This window comes from Cyrtonyx montezumae, unplaced genomic scaffold (assembly GCF_038088225.1).
Source record: "Cyrtonyx montezumae isolate F1298 unplaced genomic scaffold, pur_monq_1.0 scaffold_29, whole genome shotgun sequence".
NCBI lineage: Eukaryota > Metazoa > Chordata > Aves > Galliformes > Odontophoridae > Cyrtonyx > Cyrtonyx montezumae.
In genome coordinates this window covers 9,281,642-9,300,938 of record NW_027072033.1, presented here as the reverse complement: position 1 = coordinate 9,300,938, position 19,297 = coordinate 9,281,642, and the positions used below count along the sequence as shown (strand labels likewise).

Below are 19,297 nucleotides of genomic sequence, written 5' to 3'. Positions count from 1 at the left end.
ACTTTGTACAATTTCTTCCCAGACACAGTATGGTTTTCATGTTCTCCCTGTGAAGTGTGTAAGCCATTGTACATTCGCTTTTTGGACAGTGTGTGAAATAGCCACTTCAGGCTGCTTCAGGGCCTGCTCAGGTTATTAGCATGTGAACACAGTTCTGAAAGCCTCCTGATGCCTGTAATCTTCTAACCAATTCATATGAGGAATATATTTTCTAAACAACTGAAACAATCTAGTGAATGCAAAATTGGCACTTGGTGCAACAGCTGCAGGTTTCTGACGTCAGCAACATGTAAGAGCGAAGCTGAGTTAAAGATGGCCAGTATTTGGCAGGGCAGACAGTTATTAAATTGATGGAGATGTCACCGCATTGGGTGATGCATATAAAACATCCACTTAGTACTAACAGTGTTTTCTTTCCTTGAGGTAACACACACGCTGCTCAAACCCCACCACGTGCAACAGGTCTTAGCTATGGCAAAGAAAGGAGCAACGTTTATCGTGGCCGAGCACCGGTAGCAAAAGTGAGAGAGTGAAATAAGGTGAATGAGGGTGAATGGAGAGGGCAACATGTGAGAAAGTGCTTCGCTCCCCTCAAACGGCCATGCCGGCGGCTCTAAATGCACACACAGATCCTCGGGCATTCGGAACCAGAGCGTGATGTGGAAACCCTGTGCCGCCTTCTGCACGGCGCGGGAAGCCGCCGGGATCCAAGCGCGCCGCGGCCGCACCCACATGTTTCCAACCCAGTTCAGCACGGCGGGCCGCGCTGGCAGCACTCCCTGCGGAGAGCAGGGCAGCTGGCCTAGTCCCATCTGGGCCGCGGTGCCGGGCTTCGCCCCTTCGGGGGGAGCGGCAGCAGAGGGTTACCTGGCCCCTCGAGGGCCGCCCGACGGGCAGGGCTCCACCGCACACATTGCCCTCCGCTGCCCCGAGGGCGGCGGGGCAAGTCCGGCCCCATGGTGAGGAGGGCGGAGCCGCCGCCAGGATTGGGGGCCGCCGGCACCGCCCACTCTGCCGGGGGAGGAGGCGGTAGGAGGAGGAGCGGCGGTGAGGACCGCAGCGAGCTGGCTTGGTTGCCCCTGAAGATGGCGGCGGCAGCCGCGCCTCCGGGCGGTGGCTGCTTGCCTGCGGGTGGCGGCTCCGTGCCTGTTCTTTTTTGCTTTTCTGTCTTCGCTCGGCCATCGACCGTGCCCCACGGCGCCGGCTACGAGCTGCTGATCCAGAAGTTCCTCAGTCTCTACGGGGACCAGATAGACATGCACCGCAAGTTCGTGGTGCAGTTGTTCGCCGAAGAGTGGAGCCAGTACATCGACCTGCCCAAGGGTTTCGTGGTCAGCGAGCGCTGCAAGGTGCGCCTGGTGCCGCTGCAGATCCAGGTGAGATCCGTCGCTCACCCCGACGGCTGCCACAGGTGTGGGCGGGCGGCCCCGTCCCGTCCCGTCGCCGCCCTCCCCAGCCGCGCGGAGCCTTCGCCGGACCCGCTCCCAGCTGCTCGGTCAAGGGCAGCTGGTGCTGGGAGCCGCCGGCGGAGCGGGCATGGGGCAGCAAAGCCGGGACCGTGCCGAGCAGTGGATAAAAGCGGGACGAGCGCTGCCACGGTGCTGTCGGGGCCGTCCGACAGCCGCAGCCCCCGGGGCGCGGCGGGGCTGACGGAGCCGCTCCCGAGGTTAGCGCGGTGGGCACTGCTGGAGTTCTTCTCTGCGGAAAGTTTTGTGTTACTGAGCGAGGAGGCGGGCGCGCTGTGCCACGCGCGTTTGATGGACCTGTTTTCTATTTCGTGAATGAGAACTTGTTTTGCACATCGAACGGCAGAGGTGTATGGTGGCTGAAATAGTAAATGCTTCTGCTTTATAAGGGGCAACTTGTCTGCCTGGCTTCAGGTACTTGCAGCACTATTAGGTGGAAACTCAAATGTTGCTCTTATAGAGGGCTCTGTCAGAGCTTAGTTTCATAGCTTGCAGGTCCACGAGATCTCCTGTATTTCTTCTTGCTGAAGAATCCTTTTACAGGTTCATAACTCACTAGTTCTGCAGCCATGAACCAGGAGAGCAGCCTGCCAGACAGATCCCGTACGTGTGTTTTATACTGAGTATTTTATACGCTGCGTGCGCTGGAGATTCATGCCAGTCGTGCTGTAATAGTTGCACTGCGAGCAACATTTCTTTTTTGCTTTCTTCAACATTAAATAATTTGACCTTTTTAAACGTAACAGTTTTAATTCAGAACATGCTTCTTAATTTGTAACTTCTATCTTTGGCAAGCCCAGATTAATAATAAGTTGAAAAAATGATAACATAAACACTTAGCCATGGCTTGTCTTCTCTCTGTTTCCAGAAACAATCCATTTCGCAGGGCTTGCACACTCTGCTTAATCGTAGTGTCTTGAGCTCATAAACTTCCAAGGTAGCCTGCTTACTTAGGTTGTGTATCAAGGATGCCTTTGAAGTCATTTTTCCTTTCTTTAACCCCGTGTATGGAAATAAAAGTAAGAACTGAACTCATTTAGAAACTTATTTTGACATTTGTTGTTCGCTTTCTTGCTTGTTATTCATTGTTTTTAGCTTAAAACCTTAATTCTTTGTGTTGGAGATGGAATGGGTGAGTGCTCCAGCATAAGAAACAGACACAGGTCATCTCCCCAGCTTGCACAGAGAATTTGTATGGGTGGTGTTAAGTCAAGCACGGGTTTTTAAAACCAAATGTGCCTAATTTCAGGCTGTAACAGCCATGCAGGGTCGAACTTGTGTTTCTTACTTGTATGTACAAACTGTCACTTTGCAGAGACCTTCTTGCAGGCGTCTGGCTGAACTGAAGCTGTGAACGTGGCCTAAGTGTTCGTAGCTCTATTTAAAAGGTCTTTGTAAAAATTTCAGTGTAAAAGGTCAGTACTGGGACACGTAGGAATACATTGTTGTCAGAGTGCAGTGGCTAGGTAGCTTTAACTGAATGCGGGCATCCAAGATGAACCACAGCTTAAACGCATGGTCTAATTGATTAACTGCTTTTGCTGATGATGTTACAATTCTCTGACAGAAGCAACTGTTGATATGAGAAGGGTGTTACTTGAGTATTGTTTCCTTGATGTGCTTCAGCAGCTGGGAATGAGATGGAGACATCAGCAATGTTAGTCAGCTTCCCTTAAGCCCTCGGCAGGGGCTTGAAGATTGAGGGAGCACTCGGTCTGATGCATAGAACTGTGCTTTTTAAGACCTGTAGTACATGGTGCTTAAGATGAAAAAATTTAGTGGTTATACTTTCTTTCCTTATACTGTTCATACATGGCTGTTATTATTGGCCTTTTTTTTTTTCCTGATGTTTTTTCAGCAGTTACATGTGACATTGGTTTGTTAGACCTACATGTTACTCAGTGGGTCAGAGTACTGTTTTGACTGTGTCTTCTGAGAGGGACATTCTTCGATTACTGATGTGCTGTGACTTTCACCACTGGAAATATTTGTTTTAAAATTAAGATTCATAGATCCATATTTCTAGACATTAATCTCATTATTTTTACATGAATGTTTATGAATACATGAATGCGCTTAGTTCTGAATGCAGGTTTGTGTTTGTGTTTTTGATTTTTAAGCCTTAAGTGTGGTTGTGTCCCTATCTGGAGTAGTTATTTTTTTTCTTGTGGAAAAATATCATTGTGCAATTTCTCAAGAAATACCAGCAGTGAATGATGCCTGACTAGCCTTTTCCAATTTCCTTCTCCTTTAGATGAGAGAGGGAGTAATCTTGCTGAGAAATTACCATATGCTCTTCTCTGTACAGCTCAGTTCAAGACTTGATCCGTATGGAGACATTTTCTACTGTTTTTTTTTCCTCCATTCTCATTTGTGCCTTTGTACTGTGCTCATATAGGTGTGATTGTTTTATTTCATTGTACTGGTACTGAACATGTGCTTGAGCTTCCGATTTCCATCCAGTATTGTGAAGGACTTTACAATAAAGGCAGCTGTTCAACTTGTACTGAAGCTTCTCAGTTGCATGCCTGCAACTTGGAGGGACTTTCTTTGACCTCCTCCAGCTGGTAAGGAGGGCATTTGCTAGAACTTGAGAGACCAATGAAAGGAAATTTACATGTTTTACAGCATTTAATGGAGTGATATTTATGCCCAGCGTGGAGGTCCTTGTTGTAATATTTGTAAGTTTTTTATTTTTTGCTTTTTTTTTTGGAGAAGAGAAGCAGTAAAGAGAAACTAGAGATATATTCTGATATATTACCAAGAATTCACTGTTGCTGCTATTGGAACTTCGGGGTCAGTCAGTAATACTTGTGTTCGGTTTTTGTAACCTTGTAAAAGAGTGAGATTATTATTGCAATAACTGTGTGGAGCGCTTGCACTTCAGACTCTTTTGAAAGATGTATTGGTGACTAGTGTCTTTCTACCCTGGAAAGGCTGCTAGGAGAATGGTATTTCATTGTTACTGAAACATAATAAATATATAAATCACTTTGTAATTTTTTTCTTTTTTGGTGCACATATAATATTAAAATGTTTTGGAATTGGAAGTAACTTTAAATCTGGAGCCTGAGTCCATTTCCTCAGGGCCAGGAAGAGCCTGGTCAGAGCACATGTTGCAGTATGATTGTCTGAACTAAACACAATTTAGTTCCTTTTTTTTTTTACGGTGCAGTTGTAAATGTTGTTACTGCTACAGTTCAGTACAGTATTGCTAAATTGGAGAAGGGGAAAGGAGAAAGAGAGAAAGAGTTCTTCAAAACTTAGGAGAAAAATAGTAAGAGGTTTCTTCCAGTCCAAGATGTATATTAATCCATGACAGGCGTTTTGATTATGTCAGGTTTTGTTGAAGAGTTTCATACTGTATTAATGAAATTAGTGTGATTTCCTGATGTAGCTTAACCTGTAGTAGGCGCTGTATTGTATATAAAATGCTGCAGTTCAGCTGTATATTTCTCATGTTAGGAATTAGTATTATTATTACATTATTTTATGTAAAATAATGTCTTCCTAACTTAAGATATGTACAGCTAGTTCTTCCACTGAGCTACATGAAACTGAATTTCTTCAGTTTGTTTTATCTTTGAAAGATAAACAGCAAAATAAAGCTGAATATTTTCCTTTTAAATTAATTGAGATTCTTTTCATTGTTGTATTTTAATGTAATTTTTGAAATACTGTGACAGCAGGGTCCTCCATTCTGCTGTGCTAGTGGGTGACCTTGGCAAGAGATCTCCAAGCGATGTCACATGGGACTCTGCTTCAGTTCTCATTCATTATACATGCTAGGGGGAAGTTGCATTGCAGATGTCACCAAGTTGGCTGGAAGTGCTGATCTGCCTGTGGGTAATGAAGTCCTACAGAGTGATCTGGACAGGTTTGATAGATGGGCTGAAGCCAGTGGGCCGAAGGTCGACAAGACCAAGTGTCAGATCCTGCACTTTGGCCACAACAACCCCAGGCAGTGCTACAGGCTTGGGGCAGAGTGCCTGAAAGACTGTATGGTCCTGAATGGACCTGAGGGTATTGATCGATGCTTGGCTGAACATGAGCCAGCAGTGTGCCCCAGGTGGTCAAGAAAGCCAAAGGCATCCTGGCCTGTATCAGATGCAGTGTTGCCAGCAGGAGCAAGGAAGTAATTGTCCCTCTGCACTCAGCACTGGTGAGGCTGCACCTTGAGTGCTGTGTGCAGTTTTGGGCCCTTCACTGCAGGAAAGACACTGAGGCCCTGGAGCGTATTCAAGTAAGGGCAACAAGACTGGTGAGGGGTCTGTAGAACAGGCCTTATGGGCTGAAGGAGCTGGGATTGTTCAGTCTGGAGAAGCAGAGACTCAGGGACACCTTATTGCTCTCTATAACTAACTCAAGAGAGGATGTAGTGAGCTGGGGTTTGGCCTCTTCCCTCATGTAACTAGTGATAGGACTAGAGGGAACGGCTTCAAGCTGTGCCAGAGAGGTTAAGACTGAACGTTAGGAAATAATACTTCACTGAAACCGTGATCAGGCACTCAGGGAGGTGGTGGAGTCACTGACCCTGGAGGTGTTCAAGGAACATTTAGGTGTTGTGTTGAGGGACGTGATTTAGTGAGAACTATTGGTGATGGGTGGATGGTTGGACTGGGTGATCCTGCGGGTCTTTTCCAACCTTGATGATTCTATGATTCTGTGTTCAATAGTTCCCCGAAGTTCAAATAGGGAAAGCACTTATAAAGAGCCAGTATATGTTTACATTTTTGTGAAGTTGATTCTGTAATTACAGTCCTTCATTATAATCACACTTCATAAGATTAGTAATTATTTGCAGAGGTGAAGTAGATGTCACCAATAGATGAAAACACTTGTCCTTTTCCACCTGGTCCTTTTCTGGAGGAGGAATTAAAGCTGTGTGTAACCTCTGGCAGCATACCTTTAAATCCTGGTTTGGATATGGTCCTCAAGATGATTTCTCAAGCTGGATAAAATAACTGTATCAGATTACATTGCCATCTGACATACTAATTCTTATTTTGAGGTGGATTACTTCCAGCTGGAATGAAGAAGGTCCTGATAAATAAGAGGTGAAATGAAACAAATAGAAGAGCTTGCATACTATTTGAGGGAACTTCAGGTGAAAAACATTACCTCCCTCTATGACCCTCCCCTTTCCCCACCCACTCAAAATAAATAAATAAATAAATAAAACAAAAGTCTGTAAGACTGTTTAGTGGCATTGTGTTTAAACAGATATTTTACTTGGGGTGTATTTTGACAGAGAATACATGGCTGCAGTGGAGCAGTATCCCTGCTTGCCAACCTCCCAGACTGCCTATTTTTTGCTGTACTCTTGTATTTTCAAATCTCCTGTTCTGAGGAAAACCAGCAGGTATTGATTCCGAACTCGTCATCTACTTCTGGGTTTTTCTTCTGCCATGTGTTGCATGGCTCACTGCAGCCTCCAAGTTAATAAGTAAATGTGAGAACTAATATAAGAATTGCTAGTTAAGAGTTTGTAAAAGATTTTACGTAGCACACATATACAATCAGTGCAACTTTATTTTAAAATGTTCCTGATATTAAAGTACAGAAATTATTGCATTGAACTGACTTGATAATTAAAGAAAGCAGATACAATACTTGTGCTACTGCTCCTTTGTGATTTTTGCTGTAAAAACATGGGATTCAATGGAAGTCTAAAAGGAATGCTCGAATGCTCCCTGTCTTGAAAGGAACTTGGTTGTTTTCGGTGCTTCACTGTCAAATGGTACAAATAATGAATTGAGTGCTGTAAGGTCTGTTCTGAGTCTAATGTTTGCAACTTTTCAGTCATAGTTTGGACAAATGCTGTTATAGTAGGTTCCAAGCCAGAGGAGCTGCAAGCACCTGAGAAAATATAAATAGGGCTTTTTCCTGAGAAGTTGGATAAGCAAAGTATAACATGGTGAGAAACAAGGAAGTATTGCCCTAAAGTACGAACAATGAGCTATACAGATAAAAGACTGGGGAGAGTTCAAGTAATGATTTTGAGGTTAAAATGGATTTCTGGAGTCTTAAATATCGTTAATTATGGAAAGAGCAAATAGAATAGTGGAAAATATAAGTTGAATGGAGCCTGCAAGGCCTGTGAATTGACCATTCTTCTCCAAAGCTTTGCTAGTGCTGAGTAGCAGTATGATAAAGTACTATTGTTAAAGGAGTGTTGGCTGGCAGAAGTGAGGTATGGTAGCAGTGGTTGTGCATAGCTGTATGTATGAAAGAGGAAGGTAGTACTCTTGCTTTTCACATCCACTGTGGACAAAACTTGAAGTAATGCTCTTAAGTTGTAGCAAAGGAGCTGTGGGTGAGGAAAATATTGCAAAGTAAAAATAGCAGAGCTGTGGGATGGAATTTATAGGAGGCCTCTAAATTGTGTGTCATTGTTTTTAAAAAATGCATCAAGTGGAGTAGGTATTTATGAAGAATATTTTGGTGTACTTGATCCTTCTACAAGGTTGGAGTCATCACCTTCTTGGTGGCTTTTACCATCTGCTCATGTTTGCTCCTTTGCTGAGGGCAGTGATGCCTCACTGTGTGGAATCACAGAAGAATTTAGAAGTGTCTAGTAGCCTCTTTACCTAACGCACATGGCAAAGCAAATTAGCTTTCATTTTGCCTCACTATCTGCTGAAAACCTCAAAGAATGGAGATTCCACCATCTATAGAAATGCGTTTATGTGCTACTTTGCCCCCCTTGTTATTAGAGGTGCTTAATGCTTTGAGAGCAATTGGCACACAAACTGAGAGGTGCGGGAGCTTGCTTTTTACATTTCTAACGTGGAAATAATTTTCACAGGAGTTCAAACAGGCTATTTCATTTGGGTGAGCATGGCTACTGTTCTAATTTTTTAGCCTTTTGAAACATAGATCAAATTGATTTGTTAAGAAATTAAATGAATTAGTGAAGGATTTCAGACTAATATATTAAGGATTCCTGATTCTATGTTCTTTCAAAATGCAGGGTTCTGCTGGTTTTGCAATTTTATTTTAGCTTAAAATGTCTGAATTGCAATTTGCAGAAAATAAAGTATATAAAATTAATGGGTACTTTCCAGGAGCACTCATTCAATTTGATTTAAGTCTACTGAAAAGTTCCTGAATGGATGTAATTTCTCTTGGGTTGTCTTGTAATTAAGAATAGTGTGTAGTTGCTTTTTATTTTTTTTTCCTTTTTTTCTGTAATCTTTAGCTGGAGCCTTATCTCTTGCTTCTGCAGGCTATGGAAGTAATTTCATACAAATAAAAAAATGCTCTTTCAAACTGTGAAAATGCAGTCTTTGTGATTTTTTTAAATATTTTTAGTCTCGCTTCTATTGGACTCTGTTGTCTGCTCAAGGGAAAATCTAGAAGATTATTTTTATCATTAATATTTATTCAGCGCATTTTCTGGTAGTAATACTGACAAGCTTTTCCGCTTTCATTTTAGCCTTTGGATTCTTATCAACTTTGCGCTTGGAAGTCTCATAGACAAAAGAAATTGACTACATCATGCAATTATATGCATATGTACTATTTAAAGCATATACAAAGTGGAAGGTTTTTTTTATAGTCTTTAATTTATCCTGATATTATGTCAGCTTTAAGAGATGGAAAGATGAAAAATGAATGTTAGGAATGTACTTCTATTGTTTATAGGTGTTGTTCCCCCCCCACCATGAACAACGTGTTCTTCCACCCCTTTTCAGACCTTAAAATATTCCACATTCATTTAGACTGAGTTGTCTTCAAGGTAATAAAGTCCTGATTACTTATTTGTACCTGTACTGTACTGTTCAGTATCACTTACATTAATTTTAGAAGCATATTGGAATCAGACTTGAACAACTTTTCTCATTCTCCCATTCATGTTTGTGTGGAACTTCCTATGCTTCAGTTTGTGTCTGTTTTCTCTTGTCATGTCACCACACACTGCTGAGAAGAGTCTGGCCTTGTCCCTTTGCCTCCTACACTTTACTTATTTATACATGTGGATCAGATCCCCTCTGAGTCTTCTTTTTTCACAGACCCAGATCTCTCAGCATTTTCATGTAAGAGAGGTGTTCCATGCCCTTTATCATCTTTGTGGCGCTCTGCTGGACTCTTCTGTGGAGATCCCTGCCTTTTTTGTACTGGGGAGCCCAGAACTGGACACAGTACCCCAGGTGAAGCCCCACTACAGCAGTTCAGAGGGGGAGGATCACCTTCCTTGACCTGCTGGCCACACTCATTTTACTGAACCCCAGGATCCCACTGGACCTCTTGCCACCAGGGCACACTGCTGGCTCATGACTAACCTGTCGTCCACCAGGACACCCAGATCCCTGTCCTCAGAGCTCCTTTCCAGCTGGTCATCCTGCAACCTGTACCAGTGCATGTAGTTATTTCTTCCTAGGTGCAAGACTCTACGCTTGCAAAGTATTCTAGAATGGTTTATGTTGGAAGGGACCCCAAGCATCATCTAATTCCATCCCCCCTGAAGGTTTGCCAACCACTAGATCAAGCAGGGGGCCTGAGGCCCCATCCACGCTAGCTTTAAACATCTCCAGGGACAGAGCATCCACAGCCTCTGTGGGCAACCTGTTCCAGCACCTCACCACTCTAGTAAAAAAACAAACCATCAAAAAAGCTACTTCCCCCTGATCTGTAGTCTATATCTCCTGTTGTTTAGTTTAGAATCGTAGAATTGCTCAGGTTGTAAAACACCTTCAAGATCATTAAATCCAACCTCAAGCTAACCTACTACCCTAACTCTAACAACCAACTGCTAAATCATGTCCCTGAGTGCAACATCCAGACGGTTTCTAAACACATTCAGGAATGTTGACTCAACCACCTCCCTGGGAGCCTATTCCAGTGCTTGGCTCCATCTGTGTGAAGAAGTTCTTCTGGATACCTAAGCTAAATCTTCTCAGGTGCAACTTGTGGTCATTTCTCCTTATGCTATCACCAGTAAGAAGAGACCAACCCCACTCTCATTGCAATCACCCTTCAGCTATTTGAAGAGAGTAGTAAGATCTCCCCTCATCCCTCACTTCAGAAAGGGGTTTTGATTGTTGCTGAAGACAGTGACTCTTCCACCCATCTGGGCAACTTCTCAGTGAAAGAGTGCTTCTAGATATTAAAAGGGAACCTCCCATATTTCAGCTTGTGCCTGTTGTCACTTGTTCTGTCACCAGGCACCACTAAGAAAAGCTTGGCTTTGTCCTCTTTGCACCTTCCCTTCAGGTATTTGTCATGAGATCCCCTAAAAAGCTTCTTTTCTAGACTTGGCAGCTCCAACTTTTTCAGCCTTTTCTAACAGAAGAGATTCTCAAGTTCCTCATTCTTCTTTGTGACCCTATGTTAGAATTTTTTTTGGGGATGGAGATAGCAGTGACAAATGAATTGCTATGAATACTGTGGCTTTTTCTGTATCTCATTTGTCTAAAAGCTTCAAACTGCTGTGAACCTTCTGATGCTCCTGGCTTCTGGTGTGTGTCCCATCTGCTGGCCAAGCCCTTGTTTTGTCTGCTTGTGGGGTGAAGTCCTAGTGATGCTGGTGGGGTGGCCTCTTGGATGACAGTGAAAAGTGGTGCAGGGGGTACAGCTGGGACCCCCATGGAGGTCAGCAGTTGAGGTGCTGGGGATCTTTTCTGTGTTGGATCCCTTGGAGCTGATGAAGAGTTCTAGCTGTGGGCAGGAGATCAGAACTGCCTTATCCAGGGTTTAGAAGCACATTCTGGAGGTGATGAGGCTGCACTTCAGGGGCTGTACACACCTCAGCTCCCAGGACCTGAATGAGATGTGTTTGATAGGAACTGCATAATGCCAGTGGTGTAGGGATTGTGGGGAGTGGGACAGACTCTTCACAACAGTGGCAGATGGGAGTAGCAGAGATGGTGACATCAACTGGGATGAGAGGTTTAGTCTGGAGGAAGGGAAAAATGAATAAGCACCAGAGTGGGTTGTTCAGCAACATGGTGCTGACCCTGAGTGCAGAGGTTTTCAAGACCTGTGTGGGCCAACTCAGAACAGAAATCTCACAAGTCAAAAGGATGGATGCACAGTGAAGTTCAGAAAGATAAAGCATTGCTAGTGTGAAAGGTAACAGTTTTTCAAATGTGCAAGGCTTCCAGGAGTTGCCATATCAGAAACCTTACCAAGCTCAGATTTTCCCCTGATTCCTGCATTGTGCCTGCGGCCTGCAGAACCAGGTGTGGCTCTGGCAATTGATGCATGTGTTTTTATGTAGGATCCAGCAGCAGCTTTTGGTGCCAAAGCCTGCAGCTGCCTACCATCCTGATCCTCACTTTGTGTGGCTGGTTTCCTCTCTGTGCTTGATCACTGTGGGGCCTGGCTCTCTGTTCACTCCATACCTCACTTGTCAGAGCTGAGCAACGTGGTGCCTGACCTGTGACTCTTGTCCTGATTCAGGTGCCTTGTGAGTGCAGGATCCAGACCTCATGGCAGCCAAAGGTAGGCACCAAGGCTTTGCATGAATAGGGCATCCAGCTCTATGGGGTTCTTTCTCCTAAAATGGGGTTCTTTCTCCTAAGGACATGTAGATGCTGCAGGACCACACAATCCATCTCCATGGCACTGGGCTGAGGCCCCATGGCTCACAGAACATGTACCCTGCAAGATCTTCATGCCCCTACCTTGTGACAAGAGGTGCTGCTTGGGCAGTGGGTGTTCTAAGGCACCTGAGTCAGGGCCTAGATTCCCTGCAAGAATCCTCATAGCCAGGCTCTTTGATTCAAGTTGATGGGAAGAAAGCACTCAAAGTCCAGGGCTGGACCCATGGGACATGAGTCAGGGCTTAGCTGCACTGCAAGACCAAAGGGCCAAGTGCTGTGATGCTTGAGTCAGGGAAAGGAGACTCTGCAAAGTCATTGCAATGATGTTCAAAAGAAAATTCCCCTGTGGTACCAAAAATACAGGCACAGTGATGCTCTGTTCTGGGGAAAGAGGCTCTACAAGAGCACTCACTGTACCACATCCCATAGTGCTTGAGTAATGGGAAAGCTCCACTAAGGCCTGTCAGCTAGTTTCAACAGTGCTTGAGTCAATGCACAGAAGCTTTGCAAGCCAGGTCTTATGGCACCCTGCCTAGGGAAAATGGTCATAATGTTTCACTTTCACCAAAGAAAACTGCATATAAAGTGGGTACTTTTCATGGTGCTCCAAGGCCTGCTGGTGCTCCTGGATACTTGGAGGTGCCACAAAAGAAGCTTTCCAGACTTACTATTCTGCTGCTTCTTCAAAAAGGCTCTCACTAACATTAAAAACATTATTTTCTTTTTCAGATGACTACTTTAGGAAACCTGACACCATCAAGCACTGTGTTTTTTTGTTGTGATATGCAAGAGAGATTCCGTCCTGCCATCAAATACTTTGGTGATATCATCAGTGTAGGTCAACGGCTGGTATGTTGGTTGTTTTCCATTGCAGTAAGTTTTGAACACGTATTTAAATTACTATATGTAACTAGTTTACAGATTTTTCAGTTTCAAATAATAACCATTTCTTTGCTCATAACATTCTTTAATAATTTCTTTCTGTCCCCTTTCTCCTTATCCCCTTTACAGCTCCAGGGTGCACGGCTCTTAGGAATTCCAGTCATTGTAACCGAACAGTATCCCAAAGGCCTTGGCAGCACTGTACAAGAAATTGATTTAACAGGAGCTAAACTTGTGCTTCCCAAAACAAAATTTTCTATGGTATTGCCAGAAGTTGAAGCAGCATTAGCAGAGATTCCTGGAGTCCGCAGTGTTGTCCTGTTTGGAGTAGAGGTATGTGCCTTGTCATTCCTCTGCTGTTCTGTGCATTATCTGTTGGCCTACAATAGTTATAGCATTGCTTTCTGTAATTAAAAAAGGTCCATTTATTTTCCTTAGACCTGAGAACTCATATATCTTCTATGAAATAAATTGTCCTTCTGCACTGTATTTTCTCATAGAATTTGAAAACAGATGTTTTTAAGCTTCAGGCTCCTGACTAAAACTTAGTTGGCATTTTAAAACCCACACTGAGTTCTCTAGTAATGTAATGCATAGAAAAATACTTATGTGAACCGTAATTAATTATGTAATTTAATTTGGCACCATATTATACAGGTAGTATAGTACATTATGTAGTAATGATTTACTTGTGTCTTTTTTTGGCCTTCATTTTCTCCCCTATAGACTCATGTCTGCATCCAGCAAACAGCATTGGAATTAATTGGCAGAGGTCTGGAAGTTCATATTGTAGCTGATGCCACCTCATCAAGGAGTATGATGGACAGAATGTTTGCTCTTGAGGTAATGTTTCTTAATTAAGGATTTTTACCCCTTGGGTTTGTATGTTAATTTCTGTTTTTGTTATATTCTAACAAGGAATTTCTCAGGACAGTTGCCTGTAGTCAGATCTAGACTTAAGAAGACGAAAATGCTGTGATTCTTAGAACAGTTCCACAATAGGGAAGGATTTTTTTTTGTGTTATTTTTTTCCCTAAATTTTGGTGTAATATGTAGTACCCATTTTATGATATTGGGATTAGTAAAATGATTGTTTCATGTAGTCCAGATTACTCTGTATAACCATTTGCATTTCTTGACATATTGTTAAGGAGTGTCATACTTACAGAAGAATAAAAGTACTACAGAGCTTTAGTTTTTGTTGTTCCAAACAGTATATTTTCTGCTGTTGAAAATCTTTGAAATGCAGTGGCATATAGTAAGTGTTTTTGTTCAAAACTCGTTCTTGTCTGTCCCTCCCTCTGTTCTTCTTCATCAGTGCAAATTAAAGCTTAATCTTAAGACTGTGATTAAAGACTTTCTTTCCCTCTTCATGGGCTTAGTCAAAGATTAAGTAGTTAAACATATATGTTGAAAAATTGGAAATAAATATGACAATATAGTTTAAAAGCAAGTACAACTGTGTGGTTGTAAATTTGTGCAAACGTTACTTCTATGGTATACTCTAACTTCCCTACAGGCACTATTGCTGAAGGTTAAAAACTGTATGTACATTAAGCATTACAGGTTTTGCTCTGGGCCCTAATAGTCATTTGGAAATTGAAGTTAGCAATAATTACTATTTTATACTTTTTTTTTCATAGAGCTGAAGTGTTTCTGAACACTGAGCTGAAGTAATTTCTCCTGTTCCTCGTCAACAGGAGAATTATGGGGGAATCACCAGCCTATTACATCTCATGAATTCCATGACTTGAATTAAGTGGAAGCTTAAATATCATCTGTCAAGTACTTCATAGTGACTGAAATTGGTACCTAAGGGAATGTAGTATTGTGATGGTATTGACAGTAGATGAAACGAGCCTAACTGACACTGGAATCTCTTTGCCATATTTTGTATGTCTTTGTACATTTGATTATAACTTATACAGTGTCTGCAAGCATAGAAATTGGTTCACTGCAACAGAGATTGAGTTACTCAGCAGTTAGCTTTGCTTTTCTTTCCCATCAAAAAGGCAATAATCGTCTCAAAACCAAAACTGCAAAACCTACAAAAACTGTAATTCAAGAAAACTGATGAGTTTTAATTAAAGTTTTATTATGTTCTTTTAAAATTTTATCACAAAGGAAAATGTTATGCTATGGACCATGAAGCAGTTAGCACTGTGTCTGTCCCTGCCAACTCTGTCTTCTCTTTATACTGTAAAACTGGGGGTTGTGGGCTAGAATAAACAAAAGCTGGGCACATTAATGAGCAGGAGACCAGGAGAAGGGGACACAGACAGGGGAACGTCAGTGATCCTAACTGAGTATGGCTTTGTGCTTCTTCAGAAGGCTGGTAAAATACCAAAGCATTGAATAATCCTGCTTTAGTCTTAATGTACAGCTGACAGTTGCTAGTCACAGTATTTTAATTATTGAGTCTTATGTCGTCTTTTCATGAGAACTTGCCAAAATAATGCATCCCAGCTGGTCAAGGTTATGGCCATTCTTGATCTCTGCCCTGTCTGCTGCTAAAGCCTTATGTCAATATTTGGTCTTGGATTAAGTCAGCTGAGTGTTCCTGCTGAATTTCTTTATTCTTCCTCATCAGAGGGGATCTGATCCACATCTATAAATACCTAAGGAGCAGGAGGCAAAATGATGAGGCTGGACACTTAATAGTGCATGGCAATAGGATGAGGGAAAATGACTACAACCTGGTGCATAGGAAGTTCTGCACAAATGTGTGTGCAAACTTCACAGTGTATGTAGTGGAGCACTGGCACAGGCTACCCAGAAGGTTGTGGATTCTCCTTTTCTGGACATATTCAAGACCTGCTTGGATGCCTACCTGTGCAACCTGGTCTAGGGAGCTGGTTTGGCAAGAGGTTGGACTAGATGATCTCTAGAGGTCCCTTTCAACCTCTACAATTCTGTGATTCTGTGACCTATTCTAATTTATAGATGAATGTACTCTTGATTCTTTTTTTTCTGAAAGACAATGTTCAAAGAAAGCATTTCCTTTTCTTTAAGATTAGCTAAATCCCCTAAATTACTAATTTTTCTCATCAATTACTTTGTATTGTAAATAACTGAACAACAATGTTCTATGTCTTCTCTTTTAGTTTGGAGCACCTCCTTCATAATTCTAGTAGAAACTGGTCTGAAGTAATTTTCTACCTTTCACCATCCTTTTGTTAATTCAGGACCTTGTAGGTGCATTAGATTTGATGGAGCATACATCTGGGCAGGGTATGACTGAGGGAAAGATGGATCCAGTAGGAGTTTTACTGCCAAAACGTATATTCTATTGCTGGGAGACTTCAGGTGGGTGGGTAGGTGGGCAGCCTTTACTTAAGGATAACTCTGCTATATAGGCAACTAGCACTATCTTAGAAGTGTAAAAACTTTGCAGTGTGTTGTATGGCTTGGGCTGCACAATGCTCTGTTTAGCACACATGAAAGATCTAGCAGACATCTTTCAGTTTTACTTTTTATGTAGCTATGCTTTTTATTCTGTAGTCTGTCAGAATTAACTTGGGAGTTACTAAGCTTTAATAAGATGACAGTTGAAACCAGCTACTATTGTACTAGTATGATATATATGTTCTGTTGAAAAGCTTTTCTCTTTGTCTCTGGGGATTATTAATGTAAGTGTGATGTGTAGCCTGAAGATCAGAATACTAGCATGTAATAAGCCCTGAAAGAAAAGTTGTTAGAATTATGTTTCTTACTTAATTCTTTTTGTTTGGATTTAGGTATTTTCCCCTTTCCCAGTTCTTTTCCCCTAAGTCTTTCATGTCTGTGTGAGAGTTAAGGAAGCTATCTGCTCAAGTGCACAAGGGGAAAGGGGTTTTAATAGAAAAGAGAAATGGTTTTCTTTTTTTTTCAGTTCTTGGGGAAAAATCATCCAGTTCAACTTGGAAGCCTTATCTGTAACCTAATACAGGTTTTTTTCAAAGTCTAACAACAGTCACTTTGCATTCCAGATTTATAAATGGCATTGTTAGGAAGTACTGAAATTTGACTAGTGTTACCTTTGTTAATAGTAGATAGTTTTACTTGTTGACACTTCCAAGATCTTACTTTTTTTTTCCTCTCTTCTCTGTTTCAGCGTCTTGCTCGTACTGGAATCATAGTTACTACTAGTGAAGCTATTTTGCTGCAGCTGGTAGCTGATAAAGAGCACCCAAAATTCAAAGAAATCCAAAATCTCATTAAGGCAAGTGCCCCCGAGTCAGGCCTCCTTTCCAAAGTTTAAGGAGCACATGGAGGATGTAAATGTCATTGTCATCTTTAACAACCGTGGAAAGCTCAAGCGCACATGTACACCTTCTTTAACACTATGTTTGGCAGAAGTGTAAAATTAAAAATTGAATTGTGCTTGCCTTAGCAAAAATTGTCTGATTACATTTCTGGGTGCCATTATGTTCTGTTTAGTCACAGCTGTCAGAGGCTTAGGGTACCATAGCACCCTTTTGTTGTCAGATTTCAATACTTGTGAAAAATAAGAGTTAAGAGGAGGTGCCTGTTATCCTACACACTGATTGTAATAGCTCAAAAGAAGTGCATATTTCTGTGAAACTTCTTGATTGTCCACTTTGGAGAAATATTCTGTGATTCTGTTTTACTTCTGTATTGATAGAAGATAAATACATGTTGGATAAATGTGATGTGATACGCTTTAATGTTCTATGTAAATGAAATATTTTAGTAGGACATAAGTTAGAAATGACTAAGATGCCTGGAATACATGTGCACATTTGTTCATTAGGATAAAATATAAATGCTTTCCTTAGTAAACAAGATGCATAGATCAAGCAACTTCTGTTATTTGATTGCTTTAGGTTGCTGAAGCTCGCATAATAATTTGTGATTGCTCTGCAATTGAATGCCCAGACCTGTACCATTTAAAGATACAGAAGTCTGCCATTTAATGAGATCTTTACAAACAACTGACACTCAGAACTAGCAGATTACCAAAAAATTAAGTATTTTGGCAGTGCTAAGGATTTAAATCAGAAGCCTTTCAACTTTGAATGCTGAATCAACTAATATATTTAGATGGGTTTTTTGTTTTTGCTTTTTGATTTAACCCATGTTGGTTAGATTTAATCTGATCCATCTGGCAAAGCAAGCTTTGTAACAAAACTTCAGCTTCTATAAGTTTGTGCTTCTTTTTGTATACAGCAATTGGGTGGAGATTGAATGGAATTGCTTCAGAAAGCATGCTTTAGCAAAATAGCATCTGTAACTTATTGATGTAAAATATATTTTCTATCTCAAACCATTTAAGGCATGATTGCTCATAAAGGCACTTCTTTCATACTCCAGTGGTTTAAACAATGTTATAAAAAGTTTACATTGTGACTGAGACTTTTATTTTTTTAAAAGAAAAAGGGGATGTCATACTAAGCACTGATCTTTTTGGTAGAAAACAAATTACAGAACATATATGGCTTTAAATTGCATATTTTCCCCACAAGATGGCTCTAAAAGAATTGTTTAAGAGTTACTACCTTTATATGTTCAAAACAAATAAAATATTAACATTTGCTGTCTCTCTTATGCTTGTGATATTTATTGAAGAGCAAAACAAAGCAAAGCTTTGTTTGCCATAGACCGTGTTCTATTTTGTGCAGCTGTGAAATTTCTATAGATCTCATGTGAGTTTTGTGTAAAGATCAAGGATGGATAATTTATCATAATTCTTGTCTTCTGTGTCTTGTTACAGTGTTATTTAGTGTTCCAAAACTTGAGGAATGAATGTTATGCTTCAAGTTGGAGGCAGGAAGGGGAGTTAAGTGTAAGAACAATCGTCCTACATCACTGACATACTTTTTCCTTTCTTTTTTGATATAATAATCATATTGCTTAGCAGAGTGAAGTCCTCTTGTATAAATCAGCAGTTGTGTACAAAAATATTATACATTTCTTACAAATATGATTTTATTGCTTTTATGCACTTATATAGTGATCATACTTAGAGTAACTAACATAAGTAAAAGTGAACATTTTTAAAACAATATCAGTTTTCACAATGACAAATACAAATTTCTTTTGAAGAAGTAATTTCATTTGTTTCTAAAAAATGACTGTTTTATCAAAACATAAGTAGGAGGCCAGCTGTCACGACTTGCTTTGCACTTGAAGTCTTTTTCTAGCTAAGTCTTTCATCACAAGAGGAATTAGTAACAGCATGATGCTAAGAAAGAGTCCTTAAATTTATATTTATTACTATTTTCTGTATTTACGTAGCCTTTTATGGCAAAATATATTTTTTTCAGTGTCCTTAATTTGTTGGTTTTTTTCTCCACAAACTTAAAAATAAAACTGCAGAAATATCTACTGTTGGCGTGACACCAACCTCTTAGAATTTAAGGGGCAGAATAAACAAATTCTATTCATTAGATGGTTATGTTA

At 41.2% G+C, this 19,297-nt stretch overlaps 1 protein-coding gene across 1 annotated transcript; it reads left to right on the top strand.

Moving 5' to 3' along the window:
• Nucleotides 1-1,046: 1,046 nt before the first annotated feature.
• ISOC1 (isochorismatase domain containing 1) lies at nucleotides 1,047-18,435 on the top strand. Its single transcript, XM_065740655.1, has 5 exons — nucleotides 1,047-1,376; nucleotides 12,743-12,862; nucleotides 13,025-13,228; nucleotides 13,622-13,738; nucleotides 16,989-18,435. Exons 1-5 carry the CDS (start codon nucleotides 1,086-1,088, stop codon nucleotides 17,133-17,135), a joined length of 879 nt encoding a protein of 292 aa, XP_065596727.1. The 5' UTR covers nucleotides 1,047-1,085; the 3' UTR covers nucleotides 17,136-18,435.
• The last annotated feature ends 862 nt before the right edge of the window (nucleotides 18,436-19,297 follow it).